The 21630-nt window shown below is 48.9% G+C and overlaps 1 protein-coding gene across 1 annotated transcript in view; it reads right to left on the minus strand.

Moving 5' to 3' along the window:
- Positions 1-10170: 10170 nt before the first annotated feature.
- Positions 10171-21630, minus strand: part of NDUFB11 (NADH:ubiquinone oxidoreductase subunit B11) — a 224545-nt gene continuing 213085 nt past the window's right edge. The window contains exon 3 of the mRNA XM_069209590.1: positions 10171-10423. Within this exon, the coding sequence (XP_069065691.1) occupies positions 10297-10423 (127 nt within the window). The 3' untranslated portion in view covers positions 10171-10296. The remainder of the gene's footprint in view (positions 10424-21630) is intronic.

Below are 21630 nucleotides of genomic sequence, written 5' to 3' on the forward strand. Positions count from 1 at the left end.
GGGCTGAGACTACCCAGAGATACCATGTCTCCTGAATGAGGACTCTGATGAAGAATGCCACAGAAACTCTATGGGTGAGACGCCTTTTTAGGTCGAGTTTAGGCAGCCGCTGTCTCTGAATATGTAATCTACCAGTTAGCTGGAGCAGCTGTTCTTCAAAGACAACAATGGTTAAAATCTACTTCCATCAGACCTGAGGTCCAAAGTAAGGTCTTGAACATGCCTTACAATGGGGAAGCGCCCTTTGAAAATCCTGTGGATGATGCTCAGCAGTAGGTCAAAGCAGACCCTAATCCTGCAAAAACTCAAGGCTGTCTTCAACAGAGATGCCAGCCCTTTTGGGAAGCAATTCACTTATCGAGGGGCATATCAATCCAACAGTTATCAGCTATACCATCACCCTCAACAGCATTATAGATCAGAATGGCCTCAGCAACAATACAGACCACAAGCATCACCGGTCTATAAAAACAAACACCAAGGAGTAACCAGAGGCCACAGAACAAAGACACCAGTAGAAGACAGTGATGCAAAAGAGGCGCCGGTCATGAGAAGACCATCCCCAAATCCAATTACTGAGCAAATATCCAACTATTAAACAGAATGGGATATTATGACAAGAGAATGGGGGGTCCTGGATCTTATTTCATAGGCGCACTTTGGAATTCATCAAATACCTCTCCTCAGACGCTACCTTGAAGTATGTCCCGTCTTCATCTCTTGCACTTGGAAATTCTGCCCATGCTAACAAAAAGAGCTATAGAAGCAGTCCCTTTAACTCATAAAGGTGTAGGTTTCTATTTCAGTTTCTTTTTTGATGAAAAAAATCTAAGTTATAAAGACCTATTTTAGCTCTGAGAAACTTACATTTCTCAGGAAGTAATCACTTTGAATGGTCACACTTCGACGTTCTCCAAGTCCTCAGTCACTGAGATGATATGACATCATTAGGCCTCCAAGACACCTGCTTTCGTATCGCCATTCACCAAAAGCACTGTGAGTACTTATATTTCGAGGCGGCTGGCTGCCTTCACCAGTTCAAAGGCCTCCCTTTGTCCTAAAGCCAGCCCTTTGCATCTGCAGAAAACGTCTTGCCCCCGTAGCTGCATACTTAAGGCAAGGAGGTGTTCAGGTCTTCACATATCTCTTCTCATAGTAAAAATGCCTTCCCATCAGGCAGTCAGAGATCAGCCAAGGCTTGCCTACAGCTTTTCTGCAGATCCGGACTCATTCCCAATGCTCAAAAGAAAGCCATCAAGGAAAATAAACTTTTTAGGGGCTACTCTACACGCCATCAAAGAAAAAGTATTTCCAGCAGCGGAGAGGCATTCCAAACTAATACATAGGGCAAAGTCTTTGCGGAAACAGACAGTCAGTTTTGTATTCTTCACCTATGACTGAGACACCTTTACGAAGAGCTAGACAAACAATGGGTCCAAACCTAAGGTTCTTGCAACAATGTAATACAGATTACTCAAAGAATTAAGTATGCTCTTCCATGGCTGATTCCCAAAATAAATCTTTGATCAGGATTTACTTTTCTGCTTCAGATCCCACAGCTTGTTATTCCAACAGATGCTTCCCTAGAAAGTTTGGCAGCTCATTTAAATTATCTGGAAATCATTGGGAAATGGCCTCCACATCAGTTGAGTCTCCACTTAAATCTTTTACAACTGAAGGCTGTGGAGTTAGGTCTCTGTGCCTTTCTTTCAAGAATAACAGTTTCTTCTATGCTAGAGCGAAAAGACAATACAACATCAATGCATTACATAAACAAACAAAGCATCACAAGATCTCAGGCATTGTCAAACGAAGCTCAAAAGATTGGAAATGTTCATTAAGACACCATATAGAGGGAAAAGTAGAGTGTAAGCCCATCAATCAACAACTCTCCTCACATCTGGATGGAACCTCCTACTCAACTCCCCCTAATCTGGAGTCTGCAGCAACTACAGCACCAAAACAGCCATTGCGGCTACTAATGACATCCAAGCCCTACTTGACCAAGGAGACACTGCGGCTCTGCTTCTACTAGACCTCTTGGCAGCTTTCAATATGGTCTCCCACCAAACACTCAGTACAAGGCTGCACAACACAGGCATTCAAGGAACTTCTCTCTGATGAATCGCCTCTTTCCTCACCGGAAGAATGCAAAAAGTCCACCTTTCCACCTTCACCTCCGCAGCCATGGAAATCATTGTTGGTGTACCCCATGGTTCCTCGCTCAGCCCCACCCTCTTCATCAGCCCCACCCTCTTCATCAGCCCCACCCTCTTCAGCACTGTTATGACATCTCTGGCCAACATCGTCAAAACCCACAGACTCAAAATCATATCCTAAGCCGAAGACACCCAGTTCATCCTCTCCTTCGAAGATACCACCAACACCAAGGCCAGCTTCCACAACTGTATGACTGACATCGCCAACTGGATGAAGGACAACTGCCTGAAGCTCAACACTGACAAAACAAAGGCACTGATCTTCAGAAGCAAAAGCTCCCCATAGGAAGCTTCCTGACAGCCCTCAGAGCACGGACCTACTCCTAACCCCAGAGACGATGCCAAGAACCGTGTCATCAATCTGGACAACAAGCTAACCATGACGACTCATGTCAACCCAGTCTTCTTCTCCTGCTTCTACATCCTCCACATGCTACATAAGATATTCAAATGGCTACCCCAAAGGTCAAGAGGTTCCATCAGCGAGGCCCTCACCTGCAGCTGACTGGACTACAGCAACGCTCTCTATGCAGGGATCGCAGCTCACCTCCTCCGACAACAGACCATATATTATGCTGCAGCCAGACTCATCCTGGTTCTCCCTAGACGAACCCACATAACTCCCTACCTCGGGGAACTGCTCTGGCTCCCTGTACCCAAAAGATGCCCGTTCAAACTCCTGACCCACACATGCAAGGCCCTACACAACTAAGAACTTGCCTACTAGTTTGGGAAGTCATGCAAATGGCAGTGCCTAGCATCACAGACCATCTTTGAGATTACTTTGAGAGGGTGCTAAGCTCAGGCAAGCACTGATTAGGAGTCCAGCCCCAAGCAGGCTCCTTGCCTGTGCTTACCTAACTGATTAAGTTTTGATTTAAATTGTTGCTGTATCCCGGGGTGGCACTGGATCTATTGCCTGAACACACAATGGTGGTTCCAGATTCGTTCTGCCTTTGAGCTCATTCCCAGGTCCATAGACTCATTCCTTCCAACACTTCATTAGCAAACACTGTTCAAATGTGGAACGCTGTTATTCCAATTTGACCCAGACAGATAACATCGTCTACTATGAACCACCACAAACGGTTCCATCCATCAGCTCTGCACTAGCTTCTGTGTTTGCACAGACTGCTTCTGGTTATTTCATCGACAATGACGACTTTTCTTCTGACACATGTGCTTCTGCAACTGAGACTGTATCAAAGACATGTAAGCTGCATATTTGGCTTAAGAACAATGACTTACTTTATTCCATGGTACTATCTGTGGATATTGTTGACACTGCTTGCCTTTCTGCTTTGGATTGGTTTTGTTATCGTCTTTTTAATTCTGATAAATGGTCATTATCTTCCTGAATGCTCTGCTCTTGAGCCACTGTATGAGGTTTTGAACCTTACCTGTCTTCCTATAAGGTCTGAAGACACTGGTCCCTTGTGAACACTTCAGTAGTTCAGATTCCAGATGGGACTATGTGGGATAAAGTACCACTTGACATATACGGTCCTACAGAGGTCATTCAAATTCCATATGTTTAAAATTTCCATGAGTGATGTTATTACATCTGGTATTGCTTCTGATGACTGGGATGTTAAAATAGTTGATTCCAAGCTGACTGGGGTTGAATATTACCCTGCATTTGAAACTGAAGATTTGTATATGAACACAGCCAATTATGGAGAAATCTTTTGTTACCACCATTATGGGCAATACTTTCAGCAATGAGCTAGTACTCCGAGATCAGTTTACAACTACATACAGTGGGAACAATGTTCAACACTAGCTGTGGGGAGTCCCAAAACATACAAAGATAAGTTTGCATATTTTACTGGGTAGGACACTAAAAATGCTGCGTCATACTACTTCAAATTGCTGCCGTCCACAGTGAGGAAAATATTGCTAACCAACACAAAATTGATCTATTCAGATTTCTTTATTTCCTGGCTTGCTGTGGAAGGCTATGAGTATTAGAAACACACTACTGATTTGAAAAGTATATGTGGAACTAAAGATTGGCAAATACAGGGTAGGGGAAGCTTTGCTTAGAGGTTGCCTTATTCCTCCACAAATGATATTTCTAAATGTCACCGTCCAACAAACATCCTGTTTGGGGTTAGCTAAAGTAAAAGAACGGAATGCGCCCAGTATCCTCACACAGCTACATTTTACAATTGGCAAATGCTTCGAAATGTCACTGAAGAACATCTCACTACTTGGGTTCAGAATGGTACCTTTAATTCCTCACTTTCGAGTCCCGGCGGGTGGTTACTGTGGCCAATGGACACAAGTGAGTGCCAGGCACGTTTTGTTAATTCCTCTGGGTTTTCAGAGCAAGCCGGTCAGACCCTTGCTTAGTCTCAGCTCAACATTCAGGTATCATCGCGACATACAGTAAGGGTAAACTGTGGCAATAATGGTTTTGTTCCTCCACTTTAACAGCTGTTAAAGAACACTTTAGTCTTCTGTCTGAGGCAGTGAATCTACAAAATTTATTGGTAGGACCCAGGAAGCCACGCTCAAAGCGTTTCTTGTATGTCATATATAATGAGATCTGGAACCTTTCCCAGATGCAAGCTGCTGCACGTTTAAGGCGGATAGATAAAGAAAATATGGAAAAGGCTTTAGCTGTTGTCGATAACAGCATGAATACTCTAACAGAATTTAGGCCTTAAATAATATGGGGTCATCTTCAATTCTGTATAATTCAGAATGATGTGTCCTTTTTACAACATGGGCAAAGCCAGCTGTGTTTTATCATGTAGTTAAGTTAGACACTGCAGATTCTCAAAAGTGGCTGCGTGCCCTCGAGGCAGGTTAACGTTACTCAATTGTTTGCTGCTTTTAACTTGTCCAGACAACAACAGATAATGCTAAAAAAAGAAGCTAGTTACATTATGCTTAACATTGAGAAATTAGAAAAGTTGCCTTTCACTGTAGCAGAAGTCCCCTCACCAGTATGACTAATACATAGAGTCATAAATCTGCCCATTTCCACCTTTCGTTTCACAAAATGCTTAAAGCATTTTGCAGTAAGAAGGTTTGAGTGGCTAGGAGACAGGCACATACAGGAGGTGTGGGAGTTGCCTTTCGATTACAAATGTATGAACGGTGAAACAGAAGTCTTTCTTAGCAGAACCGCATGTGAGACTACTGTCAGTCATTCTATGATTTGTAAGCAGATGTCGTTGCACAGCCTTTGTAATGCGCAAATTTGGCATGCTATCTAAAGGGTACTACCGTCTCTTTGATTCGTCCAGTATTTCAGACACTTTCTAATGGAAGTTAAGCGGTTATGAACGATCAAAGCTGCTGTAGAATGAAGCCAGGAATCACTTATGTGATTTCAGTAGCTCAAATGGTAACTTTTTGAGGCCATGTTCTACACCCCCCATCCATGGGATAAAAGTGGCGGACTTGTGGCTCCACATTACTACTTCTAATGTAATGTAAACTTTGATAAACAAACTAAAGGTGCTATTGTTCCAAAAACATGTGGCCCTGACATAGGCCAAAGAGACAACGATCTCCAGGTAGCAAGGTCATCAGCCAAGATACAATCCCTATTAAATAACAGCGTCCCAAAGAATTTGGAGAGTTGGTGAGCAGGATATTCAATGCATCAAATACTGCGGGGATTGCGCACTTTTCTAAGGCTGTCAGTTCTGGATTTGTTAGCACCTTCCAGACCGTGTTGGGGGAAATATCTGCAGCCATACATTCACTCTTATCAAGTCTCTCTGGTGGATTCTCTACAACTTTGGCATTACTTGGCGGTATTCTGCTGCTATTTCTGATAAGCAATGACTGTTCTGTCTCAGCAGAGCAGAGAAATGGAGCTACCACCAGCCCAGCTGTGTCGTGAATGCATGATGCAGTATTTTGGAGCTTCTTTGCTTGGGGGGCTGGAGCTAGATTGGTGTTTGACATTCAGACCGGTCTTGACATGGGTCCAGCCAGTCTTCCATTGCATCTGGTGCATCTTCGAATGTGCACCTCTGGTGTGTCTTACTGTGCAGCCTGCACCTTCTGTGGACAAGGATCTGGTAATATTCTCGATAAGGGTTCATTCACAGGCATGCCCCTTGAGACAGCGGTTGATGTGCGAGGCGTCCTATGAGCCACTGCTTGTGGATTTGCTGGCTCCAACATCTGGCACAATGAATACCTCCGTAGTTCAGTCTGCACCAGAGTCTTCTGCACACTTCTGCTCCGTGTATCCTTCTGCCAGTTCCTTGATCAACTTGCCACCTGCCGAAGTTGAGTCCTTCCTGATCTCAGTCTCCCTTGATGACATCAAGAATTGTTTGCAAGAACTTGATAACTGTTAGAATACAACCACTGGCTTTTTCTCAATAGTAAAATGTGACACCAAATTGGCTTTTAATTTGGCCTGTCTGTTGGCTTGTCGATTTAGACATTTGTATCTTATGTATGATTTTAGTTATGCTTTTATTAGAGCATTTTTAACCTTAGGGCTTGGACTTCGCTCCCTTGTTCTGGCAATAGGGGAGGAGGTTGTGGGTCCATTTTAGTTAGCTGCTTGAGCACATAGCGTAGGCTTGCGGCCTGTGCCTTTTTACCTAGTGATTATGCTCTGTATTTTTCTATTCAATTTTTGTTCATTATTTATTGCTTCCTTTAGTGGCATTGTTTTAATTTTATTATCAGCTGCTATTCTGCGAAAGCGTCATTATCAGTGTTATGGACAACATACTTTGCATTGTGTTCTTTTCCTTGGAATCACAAGAACAGAATGCGAATCACACAGAATAATATTTTGTATTGCCGGCCCCAAGACTGCATAAACAGTCCAGCGCTTAGGTACATACCCACGTCAGGCTTCTGTGCATTAACATAAACATGTCTCCTATAAAAACATCTTCCAGGACAAAGGACATTAGAGGGGGTTCCAGCTAGAATTCCTATCCATGCTGCATGCCGGTTTTCGGTTGACCTCAGCCTTGTGTCTCCACGGATCCTGATCTGGAGACCGGCAGCCTGACCTTGTACCAAGGGTGAAGTGTGCTTCTCATGGACACTGTACGGACAGATTTAGTTTACAAAGCAATGGTATCGCTTAGGGGCTAGAGATTAGGCTTTTAGGTAGGAATCGTATACGCATGTCATGACAATATGTTGGTGTTTATATTTATATCTCTAATTTTCCCATTCCTGATTGTTATTCCTCATAATCCATAATCATTGCAGCTCATGCATTTTATCACAGATGGGAATCTTTTCAATGAAGGTATTGAAAACTGTCATGCATCTCTTTTCCTGCCTTTGTGCGTTTAAGAGACTCATATGTGGAGAGAAAAGGGTGTGGCTTGTTTCACCATGATCTCCCGGAAGGGTTTTCGGAGTTCCGGGTCGCCAGCTGCAAACTGGTCTGAGAGTGACTGAGTCACCTGCGACGCAGAGGTGCTGTTGCCCCAAATTCAACAGTCTCGCTGGAGTATGAGAGCCCTTCTGACAGTGCATGTGATGTTTAACATTGTACCACTTTCTAGTTGTACCATGGGACTCCCACTTCGACGACCGGGAATGATTCAAGCATAAGAATCTATGACAGACCCAATACTGGAGAACGTTAACCGCCACCTGTGGACTGCAGCACCCTTTGCACTATCCACTGGTGCAACAGAAGAAAACATGGCTTCGGGACTACCACTGCAGCCCGGCTGCTGCAGCTAAAACCAGCAGTGCAACTTGTGAAAATAACCCTTTTTGACAAGTAAAGACCTCCCTTTTAAAGAGATCCCTATGTAAGCCATGTAGCTCACAAGGTATTTAAAGTGTGACATTTATTAAAAATAATGTTTTCATTTCCTTACAGTGACAAAGGCAAAAATGCTATTTTCACTATGGCAGGCTCAAATGTCCAATGTAGGAAACTAGAGTGCAGACTAAAATACTAACACTGCTAACTCAGGAAAGGAACCAGCTAGAAAAATATTGAAACCACTATTTTTAATAGTTATTAAAAATCCAACTCAATGGTGCAGCTGGATTTGTAATAAATGTTGAGGAAAAGTAACTTTCAAAGTCACTTTTTCCATGCCTGAAGTTCCTTGAGGTTAATTTGCATTAGCTCGCCTGCTCCTGCCAGCCTGCGCTCAGCCATCAATAGGCGAGAACAGAATGTGAAACATCTCACGGGTACAAACAATAGGCTGACCTGAATGGGCAGAGATATATCTTCTGAACTCCATAGAATACTCAGTGTGGGGGCTGTGGGTGTCCTGTGGTGAGTAATGTAATTCACATTTTGGATCAGGCAGAGAAGTATTTGTGTTTCACCTTTTGCAAATAGCTATTAGGTGTGTTACTTCTCATTGCAGTTCATGGATGGCGAAGTTTAGCAACCATACACCGAAACAAAAACATAATATTTCCGCATTCCTTTTGAAGCTGTACCAATTGTGTTTCTAAGCCTAAATAATATTTTGCTACTTTATGCGATAGCACAATGCTGCTACTTTGCACCCGGGTGATTTTGCACCTACACGTGATTTTGCACCTAAAACTGATTTCACACCTAAATGTGGTTTTAACGTCTAGATGTTTTCCAATCTCGTGCTGATTTTGCATCTCAATGTGCTATCAACCAAAAGTGAGCTTGTACTGTGTAATGATTTACAATGAAACTTTCCAACTGTTTTTCTCTCTGTACTGACTGATTTTGCACATCCCTGCTGAATCTGCACCAAAGATGATTTTACACATAAAGACGTTTTTGTACCCAACTGTGTTTTTTTGCACCGAAAAGTGTTTCCAAAACTGCACTGATGTTGCACTACTGGTGATTTTACTCCTAAAATTGATGTGTGTTGCTAAACGTGTCTCCATGCACCTGCTGCTGCTCTACAAAGGGTGATTTTGCCAATAAAATTGTTTTTGCACCTCATAGGCTGACACCTGAGAAACAAAGATAGGGCACAGATATGGGAGGCACAGAAAGAGGTAGATTGCATTGAGACATGGCACAAAGAGTCTCAATGCATGGGTGTGTACCTGTGCTTGCATGCCTTAGCAAACTGAAGACAAACCTTTTGGCTATGACAATGTTTTATTAAATAAGGATTAGAAGAAGTAAAAGGGTTTCTTTCTAAACCAAATCTTTTCTGGAATTCTGAAGCTGTAAGGCATGGTCCATGGTCTCCTTGGAAGTAACCTTCCCTTTCTGTGTTGACCTGAGCACAAGTAACAGTGACTTTTATAAAACATACATTGAGGACACAAAAAAGAAAGTAAATGACAGGGTGGGTGGGGAAAGTAGTGGACAAGCTGGGATGGTGGGAATTGTGGAGCAACATGGGGCATGTATGTGTATTTAAGGGAAGCAGCACGTGAGGGAGAAAGCTAGAAAACACATGCACTCTCATGGAGAGCTGAAAGAAAAAGAAACAAGTTGGTACCTGATAGTAAGCAGTGGAAATATACCAGACATACGATGAAAAAGGATGGTAAATAAGCCTTGCTCCAGGGGAGGGAGAAACTTTGAAAAGTAAGGGAGACCATTACATAAGAAGCAAGCAAATGAGTGGCAAGAAAGACAACCAGTGATAAGCAATGAGCTTCCTCTAAGCCGACTGCAAGTATTTGGTATGCTTTACAAGAGGTCATTCAACACCAGTTAGAAGTTGTCTCCCGGCAAGACCTAATGAACATGTGGTAAATTCCGTCTTTAACTGATAGCTGTGTGTGGGGCTGGACCATATACAAGACGAAACAAACAGGAGCAGGAATTTGGAAATCACAAGGAACTTAAATTTCGTCTAGGAGGCCAGTGAGAGGTTTTGGTCTGAGAGGAGTGCCAACGTGGAGTGACCTGGTCCTCTAAGAGAAGCACTTCTAATCAGGCACTGCACTGAAGACTCAAGCATCCAATCACCCTCCTGCTTCAAGACCATCCCAACCCAAAATTAAGGAAAGACTGCGTAACCAGCTGTACAAACAATATATTTTAATGTAAGGGTTAGTCCTGCACAAAAGTTGACTCAATAGGATTCAGACGTACAGGGTCGAGTGTAGCAAAGACAGAAGAGGAGATGGACAAATGCTGCAAGCCTGTGGGCTACTTCTCGTCGGTGGGCAGTACGAGCTTGCTGGGGTCATAGTAGTCTATATCGATCAGCGGCAGTCCTAGGGCCTCTCGCTCCCTGATCTTCTTTTCAGCCTCTCTGCAGGCCCACTCCCTCAACCTAGAAGAGAAGAGGAGACGGGGATTAGACAAGCATTAGGAGGCAGAGATTACATATTTTAGCAGTATGAGTGCTACAATCGAGCAAAAGATTAATACAAAGAAAAATGTTCATCAAATAAGGTTGGGTAAGGGCGCTCTGGCTTTTAACTGTGTTGCACCTACTTTTTGGAGGAATTCAGAAAAAAAGAGCAGTGTTGGCCCTAGAAGGTCGCACTGGTGTCAGTACTTCTACACGGACACTTAGCGCTCAACCTCTTACGATTCCACTGCTCGGGAATCACCACACTCAAACAACTAAACTATATACAAAAGGGAATGCTGTACGAAATCAAGGAGTTTTCTAAAAGTTCAGTAACTCAAATGTTCATTCTTGTTGAATAAACAAATTGTTCTTCTTATTAGTCCATCATGAAGCGGGAGCTACAATGCATCCAAAATAGTTTTATTGTCATTCTTTAGACATCACAATCGAGCCCACTTGAATCCACATGGGAGGGACTCATTCTATGGAACACTTGTAGTCTGGTATTTCGCAAATATCCTGGTATGACAAACACATAGATTGATCAACCCTGATGAAGTCCTCCTCAGGACGAAACGCGCTGGCTGGACTGGACTGTGATATCTAAAGCATAATATTAAAACTATTTTGGATAGTACATTACGGCTCCCGCCTCTTGATGGACTAAAAAGAAGAAAAACTATTTATTTGTTCAATAAGGTTGAACATTCGATTTACTGAACTTTCAGAAAACTCATTAATTTCATACAGCGTTCCCTTTTGCATATGGTTTTCCTACTTTTGGGAGGGCACACCCCCACATTTCGGAGAAACCAGCAGCTTTTTCTGAGGCAAACAAAGCTCATTGCAAATACTGGTGTTGAAGAGTCCTCCATAATAGATCACTACGGAGTATGGTAGACGTTGTGGGAGTAGCTGTAAATGAAACATCTTGTTTTACTGTAAAACAGATCACCATCCAGCCCAGACCAGACAAACCGGACCACACAATGTCCCGACCAACTATTAAACAACCAGCACAGCGAATGTGAGCCAGACAGGGCCTCAGCCCTTGCATACTTCAGAGGTGTGTCCCAGAGTTATTTTGTGCGCCCATGCCAGGGCTTGATGGAGCTAAACTCAGTCACAAGGATCTTTTAATGCATCCCTGGTTTCAACCAACCATTGCATTCTAGGACCTCTACCCACACTTTCCTGCACAAGACCAGGCTCATTGATGTCATCCTGGGCTACAGCTGGATTTACCCAGCTCTGATTCAAGTTTAGAGTGTGAGGGACCCGAGGCCATGCCTCAGTCATGCTCGCTCTCCGGCAGCACAGCACGCACAGAGAAGGGATCAACTGCTGAACATGTCCTCTGGTGAAGGACCAGCAAGATCCTTCTCTGCGTGATCTCTCCCCAGAACGTTGCATGCCATACCAGGCAGTACCGCATTTTCCACATCCTCTGCTCTCTCCCCGTCCTTAGCCCAGCCCCAGTGCCCTGGTCCGGTCACCTGGTAAAGATCCGGAGAGCCTAACATCTCTGCCAGGGCTTCAGGCGACCATTGCAATCAAGAAAGACAAGCAGCAGCGGCCAAAAACAACTAATTACCAATAATCTTCATTACTCTGAGTCCAAGTCCTCATTGCCACAGTCCTCTCTCTCTGAGGGTGTGCTCTCACACTGCAGGCCCAGCTCCCTCACAAAATAAGGTTCTTCCCTTGTTAGTATTTTAAGGAATTGGTGTATTTAATGTGGCTCCCCCCGTCATCAGTGCAAACATACCCTTGTCCTGACCATTACCAAGTCTGATCATACACAGCAGGAGGGCATTAGATGGAGGAGAGACACAGAATGAGAAAGAACGATCAAGGAAGGGCCTGAGACAGCTCTAAGAGACCTGATGGGAGGCAGAGATAAAGAGAGGAAGAACAGTGGCTGTGCCTGCATACGAGGACCCCTGCTGCTCTCCCATAGCTGATATATGGATGGTCTGCACCCTGCTCTAGGACCCATCAAAGACCACACCGAGTCAGTAAGGTGCAAGACTAAAGGGGAGGGAAGCTCAGTCTCCTGTCTCGCCTCCAGCAGCCTCCATGTCCCCAACCCGGAGCGGGAGGAAACATGAGTCTTCTGCACATGGGTCGGGCATCACAGGCCAATCTGCATGCTTGAATGATGCACTGTGGACACAGCCCGAAGACTGCGTGATGTGGGGGGTCCGGGTGATCAAAGCAGCACGGGGTGTGCAATAGTAAGGATGGGCTGCACTGGAAGAGCTGTATGGGGCCCAGTACTGGGAGCAGCGGGGTGCTAAAGGTCAGGATGGGCTGCACTGGGAGAGCTGTATGGGGCCCAGTACTGGGAGCAGCGGGGTGATAAAGGTCAGGATGGGCTGCACTGGGAGAGCTGTGTGGGGTCCAGTACTGAAAGCAGTGAAATGATGAAGGTCAGGATGGGGTGTTCTGGGAGAGCTGTGTCCAGTACTTGGAGCAGCAGAGGTGTGCAATGGTCAGGATGGGCTGCACTGGAAGAGCTGTGTGGGGGTCCAGTACTGCAAGCATCAGTGGGTGCTGAAGTCCAGGATGGGAGGCACTGGAAGAGCTGTGTGGGGCCCAGCACTGGGAGCAGCGGGTGATGAAGGTCCGGATGGGAGACACTGGGAGAGCTCTGTGGGTCCAGTACTGCGAGCATCAGTGGGTGCTGAAGGCCAGGATGGGAGACACTGGAAGAGCTGTGTGGGGCCCAGCGGGGTGATAAAGGTCAGGATGGGCTGCACTGGAATAACTGTGTGGGGGTCCAGTACTGCAAGCATCAGTGGGTGCTGAAGTCCAGGATGGGAGGCACTGGAAGAGCTGTGTGGGGCCCAGCACTGGGAGCAGCGGGGTGATAAAGGTTAGGATGGGCTGCACTGGAAGAGCTGTGTGGGGGTCCAGTACTGCAAGCATCAGTGGGTGCTGAAGTCCAGGATGGGAGGCACTGGAAGAGCTGTGTGGGGCCCAGCACTGGGAGCAGCGGGTGATGAAGGTCCGGATGGGAGACACTGGGAGAGCTCTGTGGGTCCAGTACTGCGAGCATCAGTGAGTGCTGAAGGCCAGGATGGGAGGCACTGGAAGAGCTGTGTGGGGCCCAGCACTGGGAGCAGCGGGGTGATAAAGGTCAGGATGGGCTGCACTGGAAGAGCTGTGTGGGGGTCCAGTACTGCGAGCATCAGTGGGTGCTGAAGTCCAGGATGGGAGGCACTGGAAGAGCTGTGTGGGGCCCCAGCACTGGCAGCAGCGGGTGATGAAGGTCCGGATGGGAGACACTGGGAGAGCTCTGTGGGTCCAGTACTGTGAGTTGCAGTGGGTGCTGACGGTCAGGATGGGCTCCACTGGGAGAGTTGTGTGGGGGTCCAGTCCTGGCAGCAGCAGTGGGTGCTGAAGGTCAGAATAGGTTGCACTGGAAGAGCTGTGTGGGCTCCAGTAATAAGAGAAGCAGTGGGTGCTGAAGGTCAGGATGGGCTGCACAATGGGAGCAGCAGTGAGTGCAATGGTCAGGATGGGCTGCACTTGAAGAGCTGTGTGGGGTCCAGTACTGGCAGAAGTGGTGGGTGTTGAAGGTCTGGGTGAGCTGCACTGGAAGAGCTGTGTGGGCTCCAGTACTAGGAGCAGCAGGGAATACAATGGTCACGATGGGCTGGAAGAGCTGTGTCCAGTACTGGCAGCAGCACTGGTGTGCAATGGTCAGGATGGGCTGCACTTAAAGAGCTGTGTGGGGTCCAGTACTGGCAGAAGTGGTGGGTGTTGAAGGTCTGGGTGAGCTGCACTGGAAGAGCTGTGTGGGCTCCAGTACTGGGAGCAGCAGGGAGTGCAATGGTCACGATGGGCTGGAAGAGCTGTGTCCAGTACTGGCAGCAGCACTGGTGTGCAATGGTCAGGATGGGCTGCACTGGAAGAGCTGTGTGGGGTCCAGTACTGGGAGCAGCAATGGGTGCTTGTAGTGATATTTTCGTTTTGACCGCTGACTCCAGTTGCACTTAGCCTAGCAGCACACCGTCACATTAGTGACCACCGGCTTCATTTTGCCTATCGACTATTTTTTAGCATTAGCCACCACACGTTAAAAGCTGCAAGTAGTTTTCCACGTTGTACAATGTGCTCATATTATCATTCTGCTTGTTTTCATTTTCTTTCCCACCAAGGGCTTAGGCTGATAAGAATGTACTAGAACAGCAGGGAACGGGTTTGTTCTGAAGAGGCACCTTGGGATTTTGGCCAAGTCTCGACGTGTTCTTTTCAAAGCTGGCCTAAAGTTATCAGCATTTTTTTAATAATAAACTTCTGCAGTGAGAAGGAGTTTCTAGAATTTTCCCCTCTTATTTGTTCAAAGTACAAGAGGCGAGTCCAGATGGACCGGGAGTGATTCAGATCTCAGACATGCTCAGGACTCTGAGGTGTGTCATCCTTCCCGTGAGGATAATTGATCTCTCTCCTCAATCAATTCTGGGATCTGGAGATCTGATGCTGAATAGGAGGGAGATGAAGCAGTTGTGCCCTTGCCTCATGGTGATGCATACTTTTTAATTCATTATTTGCTTTGCATTGTAATTTAGATACATATATTTGCTGCATATGTTGCAGTGGAGAATCATTTGTACATGGTTTCATTTAATTGCTGTGATGATTTTTAAATGTGTGCTTTCAGCATGCTAATATCCTTTACGAACCTTGTGAATTGAATTAATGAATGTCTTCTTTAGATTAAGAAGCGCATTCCAAAGATTTTTTAAAAGTGCATGAGTGTTTCAGCTCAGTCATTAGTGAAGCAAAACAGTGCTGAAGGTCAGGATGGGCTGCACTAGGAAAGCTGTGTGGGGTCCAGTACTGCGAGCAGCAGGGGGGGCTGGAGGTCAGGATGGGCTGCACTGGAAGAGCTGTGTGGGGTCAAGTACTGGCAGCAGCAGTGGGTGCTGAAGGTCAGGATGGGTTGCACTGGAAGAGCTGTGTGGAGCCCAGTACTGGGAGCAGCAGGTAGGGCGATGGTCAGGATGGGCTGCAATGGAACAGCTGTGTGGGGGTCCAGAAATGGGAGCAGCTGCGAGTGCTCAAGGTCAGGATGGCCTGCACTGGGAGAGCTGTGTGGGGTCCAGTACTAGGAGCTGCAGTGGGTGCTGGAGGTCAGGATAGGCTGCACTAGGAGAACTGTGTGGGGTTCAGTACTGGCAGCAGCAGTGGGTGCTGGAGGTCAGGATGGGCTGCACTAGGAGAGCTGTGTGGGGTCCAGTACTTGCAGCTGCAGGGTGTGCAATGGTCAGGATGGGCTGCACTGGAAGAGCTGTGTCCAGTACTGGGTGCAGCAGGGGGTGGTGAAGGTCAGGATGAGCTGCACAGGGAGAGCTATGTCCAGTACTGGGTACAGCAGGGGTGGTGAAGGTCAGGATGAGCTGCATTGGAAGAGCTGTGTCCCGTACTGGGAGCAGCAGGGGGTGGTGAAGGTCAGGATGAGCTGCACAGGGAGAGCTGTGTCCAGTACTGGGTACAGCAGGGGTGGTGAAGGTCAGGACGAGCTGCATTGGAAGAGCTGTGTCCAGTACTGGGAGCAGCAGGGGGTGGTGAAGGTCGGGATGAGCTGCACAGGGAGAGCTGTGTCCAGTACTGGGAGCAGCAGGGGGTGGTGAAGGTCAGGATGAGCTGCACAGGGAGAGCTGTGTCCACTACTGGAGCACCGCGGGTCCAGTACTGGGAGCAGCAGGGAGTGCTGAAGTCAGTATGAGCTGCACAGGGAGAGCTGTGCCCAGTACTGGTGCAGCAGGGGGTGGGTAAGGTCAGGGTGAGCTGCAAAGGGAGAGCTGTGTCCAGTACTGGGAGCAGCAGGGAGTGCTCAAGGTCAGGATGAGGTGCACTGGGAGAGCTGTGTCCAGTACTGGAGCAGCAGGGGTGGTGAAGGTCAGGGTGAGCTGCAAAGGGAGAGCTGTGTCCAGTACTGGAGCACCGCGGGTCCAGTACTGGGAGCAGAGGAATGCTCAGTCCCATGCGTGGTGATTGCAAGAGCTGCGTGGGCGCTTCCCGCACAGTAAAGGCCCGGGAATGGTCGCCGCAGGTAATGATAAATGAAATAAAACAGGCGGTTCTCTGGGGAAACTGCGCCGCAATCACATATTAAGCTTTTGCTCTAAGGAGGTTCATCTAAACCCGTGTGCTAAAGGCCACGCAGTAAAAATACAACATCACAGAGGCCGCACCCGACCCACGAACCTCACCTGAGAGGAGACAGAGCGAAGAGCGAGCAACTGAGGCCGCTGCAGAGAGCGGGGCAGAGAGCAGAGCTGGGCAGAGAGCGGGGCAGAGAGCAGAGCGGGGCAGAGAGCGGGGCAGAGAGCAGAGCTGGGCAGAGAGCGGGGCAGAGAGCAGAGCGGGGCAGAGAGCGGGGCAGAGAGCGGGGCAGAGAGCAGAGCTGGGCAGAGAGCAGAGCTGGGCAGAGAGCAGAGCTGGGCAGAGAGCGGGGCAGAGAGCGGGGCAGAGAGCAGAGCTGGGCAGAGAGCGGGGCAGAGAGCAGAGCGGGGCAGAGAGCGGGGCAGAGAGCAGAGCGGGGCAGAGAGCGGGGCAGAGAGCAGAGCTGGGCAGAGAGCAGAGCTGGGCAGAGAGCAGAGCGGGGCAGAGAGCGGGGCAGAGAGCAGAGCTGGGCAGAGAGCGGGGCTGAGAGCGGAGCAGAGAGCGGGGCAGAGAGCAGAGCTGGGCAGAGAGCGGGGCAGAGAGAGAGAGGCAGGACAGAGAGCGGGGCAGAGAGCTGGGCAGAGAGTAGAGCGGGGCAGAGAGTAGAGCTGGGCAGAGAGCGGGGCAGAGAGCAGAGCTGGGCAGAGAGCGGGGCAGAGAGCGGGGCAGAGAGAGAGAGGCAGGGCAGAGAGCAGAGCGGGGCAGAGAGCAGAGCTGGGCAGAGAGCGGGGCAGAGAGCAGAGCTGGGCAGAGAGCAGGGCAGAGAGCAGGGCAGAGAGAGAGGCAGGACAGAGAGCGGGGCAGAGAGTAGAGCGGGGCAGAGAGAGAGGCAGTACAGAGAGCGGGCAGAGAGCGGGGCAGGGCAGAGCAGAGAGCGAGGCGGGACAGAGAGCGGGGCAGGAGCGAGGCGGGGCGGAGAGCGGGGCGGGGCAGGAGCGAGGCAGGGCAGAGAGCGGGGCAGGGAGCGGGGCGGGGCAGGAGCGAGGCAGGGCGGAGAGCGAGGCGGAGAGCGAGGTGGGACAGAGAGCGGGCAGAGAGCAGGGCAGGAGCGAGGCAGGGCGGAGAGAGAGGTGGAGAGAGCAGGGCAGGAGCGAGGCAGGGCGGAGAGAGAGGTGGAGAGAGCAGGGCAGGAGCGAGGCAGGGCGGAGAGCGAGGCGGAGAGCGGGGCGGGACAGAGCGGGCAGAGAGCAGGGCAGGAGCGAGGCAGGGCGGAGAGAGAGGCGGAGAGCGGGGCGGGACAGAGAGCAGGGCAGGAGCGAGGCAGGGCGGAGAGCGAGGCGGGACAGAGAGCGGGCAGAGAGCAGGTAGGAGAGCAGGGCAGAGAGCAGGGCAGAGAGCGGGGCAGGACAGAGAGCGGGGCAGGACAGAGAGCGGGGCAGGACAGAGAGCGGGGCAGGACAGAGAGCGGGGCAGGACAGAGAGAGAGCAGGACAGAGAGCGGGGCAGGACAGAGAGCGGGGCAGGACAGAGAGCGGGGCAGGACAGAGAGCGGGGCAGGACAGAGAGAGAGCAGGACAGAAAGCGGGGCAGAAAGCGGGGCAGAAAGCGGGGCAGAAAGCGGGGCAGGACAGAGCGGGGCAGAAAGCGGGGCAGGACAGAGAGCAGGGGAGAGAGCGGGAGAGAGGCAGGGCAGAGAGCGGGGCAGAGGCAGAGAGCGGGGAGAGTGTGGGGGCAGAGTGTGGGGGAGAGTGTGGGGCAGAGAGCAGGGCAGAAACCGGCGGAGAGAGGCAGAGGCAGGGCAGAGAGCGGGGCAGGACAGAGAGCGGGCAGAGAGCCAACGGGTAAGAAGTAATATCTGACCAGAGAATCCCTCAAAGACAACTTTAGGCCACAGAAGGGCCTGGAAGACTCTGTCTCCGCTTGAAGACAGCGGCTAGGGACAGCAGGTAAACACAGCCCCATCATCTCCCACTGATTTATCGAAGAAACACTGCTGGGAGCGCAGGAGGGCGCGCGCTTCTAGCCGGGCAGCTGCACTACAGAAGGAAGGCGCTACGTGCTGGGCGCTGGAGACGGGGCATAGGGAGGGGAAACCTCCAATCAGCGACGAGCGCTCCCCACTTCCAAGATGATCCTTCTTGCCGAGCCTGGAGGAAGGATCATAGCAGCTTTACCTTTCCACATCAAAGATTCCCTGAGCCTTGGAGATGCAAAGACTAGGAAACCGGTGCCAAAGCAGCGCCTTCCACGGGCTTCAGCTCACCCCTGGTCTCGACTAACCTTCCCCGCCCCCTCCCCAGGGGCTTAACTCGGTCAGTGAGACCAGGGGGGGTGGGGGGTACTTCACATTGACCAACATTCACGATGCCATATAATGTTAATATACATGATAGGATAGGCAGGGTGCAGGAGAAGGGCTAAAGGGGCAGAGGAAAGGGAGAGGAATAAGGATTGGTTTGAGAACGACAGGAGAGAAGCACAAGGTTTTGTAAAACAATCATTGTTTTTTAGGGCTTTCAAAACAGAGATGAGAGAGGGTGTGTATGTTTTTGTCAGTGCTTGCATGAAAAAATCCCAGAAGATCTGGCAGGCACCACACCATACCCGACTGAAAGCACCTGTACCCAACTATTCATCAGAAAATACATTTATTAGGGGGGTGTAACACCCCCCCAAGCTACGCCCCTGCCCGTCACTCTAGTTACACATAACGTCTGCAAACATTTTGTGCAGTCATCACTGGCGCTACACTTTGCGAACACTGGCGTGTAGGAATTGTGGAAAGCGGCTGTGAAAGTAGAATAACATTTTAGGCCGAGCACCCAAGCGCTTTGATCTGTTGTAAGTACTGTGGATATTAACCATGCTCACAGCACGCCCATCACTTTCACTCGTTCGTGGGTTTCCTTTTCAAAAATCCTTTATCGTCATTGGTAAATGCTTTCCGTTTGTCCCTCCTTGGGGCGGTTGTGTTACCTCCTTGCAGGCTGCCCCGGTTACATGGATAATTGCACGATTGCCGATACGTTTGACTGTGAGCAAACTTATTTTTCTTTTTGTGTCTCTCCTTTGCACTCATGCTCATGGCGGCCGCAGCGCTTTGAATCGGCTCGCTAATGTCAACTGTTTTACTTTTCATTTTCAATTTATGTGGCAAGAACAGTTATGAATTTACAACGCCAATAGCTCTAACTTGAGCAAATGCAAGACCCATTGCATTGCAAAAGCTTGTTTAGAGTGAGAATATGTGGTGCCTGCAGAGGACAACTCAACCGCCTGCTTTCTTCGTTTCAGTCTGTCTGGAGGGAATACACACGGTTTTTGCTGTCAAAAAAATACACCTCAGCACAGGAATCTCGGCTTTCCGCTCTAATAAGGGAAACATGACCCTAGTAGGACTGACTGGAACTTAGAATTTGTAAGATGCATTGAACACTAATGGGGAGAGTAGCTTCAGGCAACTGCCCAACTCCGTGTATATAAAACTAAAGAGCCCAGCAGCTCACTGATCATTTTCTAGCCTTGGACCCGAGTGGATCCCTTGTTGCTGAGCTGTACCCAGAGCACTGAGCCACCCCACGGTCATTCCTGAAGAGTCAGTGCCACTTCCGAAGCTCGACAGACAATGCCCAGTATGGAAGCCCCAACCAGCCCACGAGCAGTAAGAGCCTGAAGAGATCCTGAGCGCACTGTACTCCTCACCGCAAGATGTAGGCAGGCTGAAGAATATTTGACCTTGTAAGACACAGATCTGCCAGCATCCGCTGAGGTCCTCGTACCAGGCACTAGAGACAGAGGCGAGCTGCTCGAGAGATTACCTCCTTACAAGTTAATCTGAGACCGGTGAGCGAGTCTGTCAAACACACCAACCTCAGTGCCAAATGGTATTTTATCTGTCAATGTGTTCTGCTCCTTCTGATGTGACCTCTCTGGCAGGCGTACTAAGCCAGGCTGACTCACTGGGTCCTTCCAATCAGGAAGGAACAACTCCATCGAAGTGCACGTGTCCTTGGATTCCAATGTCGTGTAGGCGTTGGATGGGGTGGGAGACTGTGTCAAATGCTACAGATTAGGACGACCACCGTGTCTTCTCTGTCCAGACAAGTGTCATCCGTGGCAGCGATGAGGGCAGTTTCCTTGCTGTACTTGGGTCTAAAGCCAGACTTACTGGTCTTGAGGAGCTGGTGATCGCTGATGTATTTGGTGAGATGCCTGTTGATGATTTTGTACAAGGCCTTGGCCAGGAATGGTAGCAGGGAGATTGGTCTGATGTTGGCGAGCGCTGAATGGCCTGCAGGGGGTTTGTGTGTGTTTCTCAGCATCTGGGAAAGCCGCAGAAGAGGAGGAGGCATTCAGAATGGGTCCGAGCATGGCACTGATGGGTTGCAGTCCTTTAGAGTAGGCATGGAGGGGGCAGGGGTCTGATGGGGCCCCTGTCTGTGTAGACTTCATGGTAGTGGTGGTCACACAGCCACTGAAGCCAAGTAGGGTGTGAGAAAGCAAGCTCTTGCGGCTACTGAGAACCAGATGGAAACTGCAAGAGGACATTCTCTCGTCTTCTATGCACTCACAGAAGCAGAGTTCAAGCTGGGCTGTCAGGAGTGACTCTGAACATTCTCCACATGTTCTACGCTCACACAAAAACAGAGTTCAAGCTGGGCTGTCAGGAGTGACGGAGAAGTCCTGTCACATCTTCCACACTCTCGCAGAAGCAGAGTTCAAGCTGGGCTGTCAGGAGTGACGGAGAACTGTCATTCACATCTTCAATGCTTGCACAGATGCAAACTAAGTAGAAGCTTGTAAAGTGTGTGAATGCCTACTGGCTTCTTGGCACTATCATCCTAAAAGAGACCAAAAGAAGAAACCTATTTGGAGAGAAGTAAAAAAAAAAAAAAAAAGAAACGCCAGGTTTTTAACATTTTGCTGAAATTGCGTCGTTTGTTTGGGACCTTGGATGAAAGGGCACAGAGTTCCACAATTTACATGCAGAGTAGGAAACTTTCCTATCTCCCCATCTCAACTTCTTTATTCTACGGATAGCACAGTTGGACAGAAGATCATGGCTG

Source organism: Pleurodeles waltl, chromosome 10, assembly GCF_031143425.1.
Source record: "Pleurodeles waltl isolate 20211129_DDA chromosome 10, aPleWal1.hap1.20221129, whole genome shotgun sequence".
NCBI lineage: Eukaryota > Metazoa > Chordata > Amphibia > Caudata > Salamandridae > Pleurodeles > Pleurodeles waltl.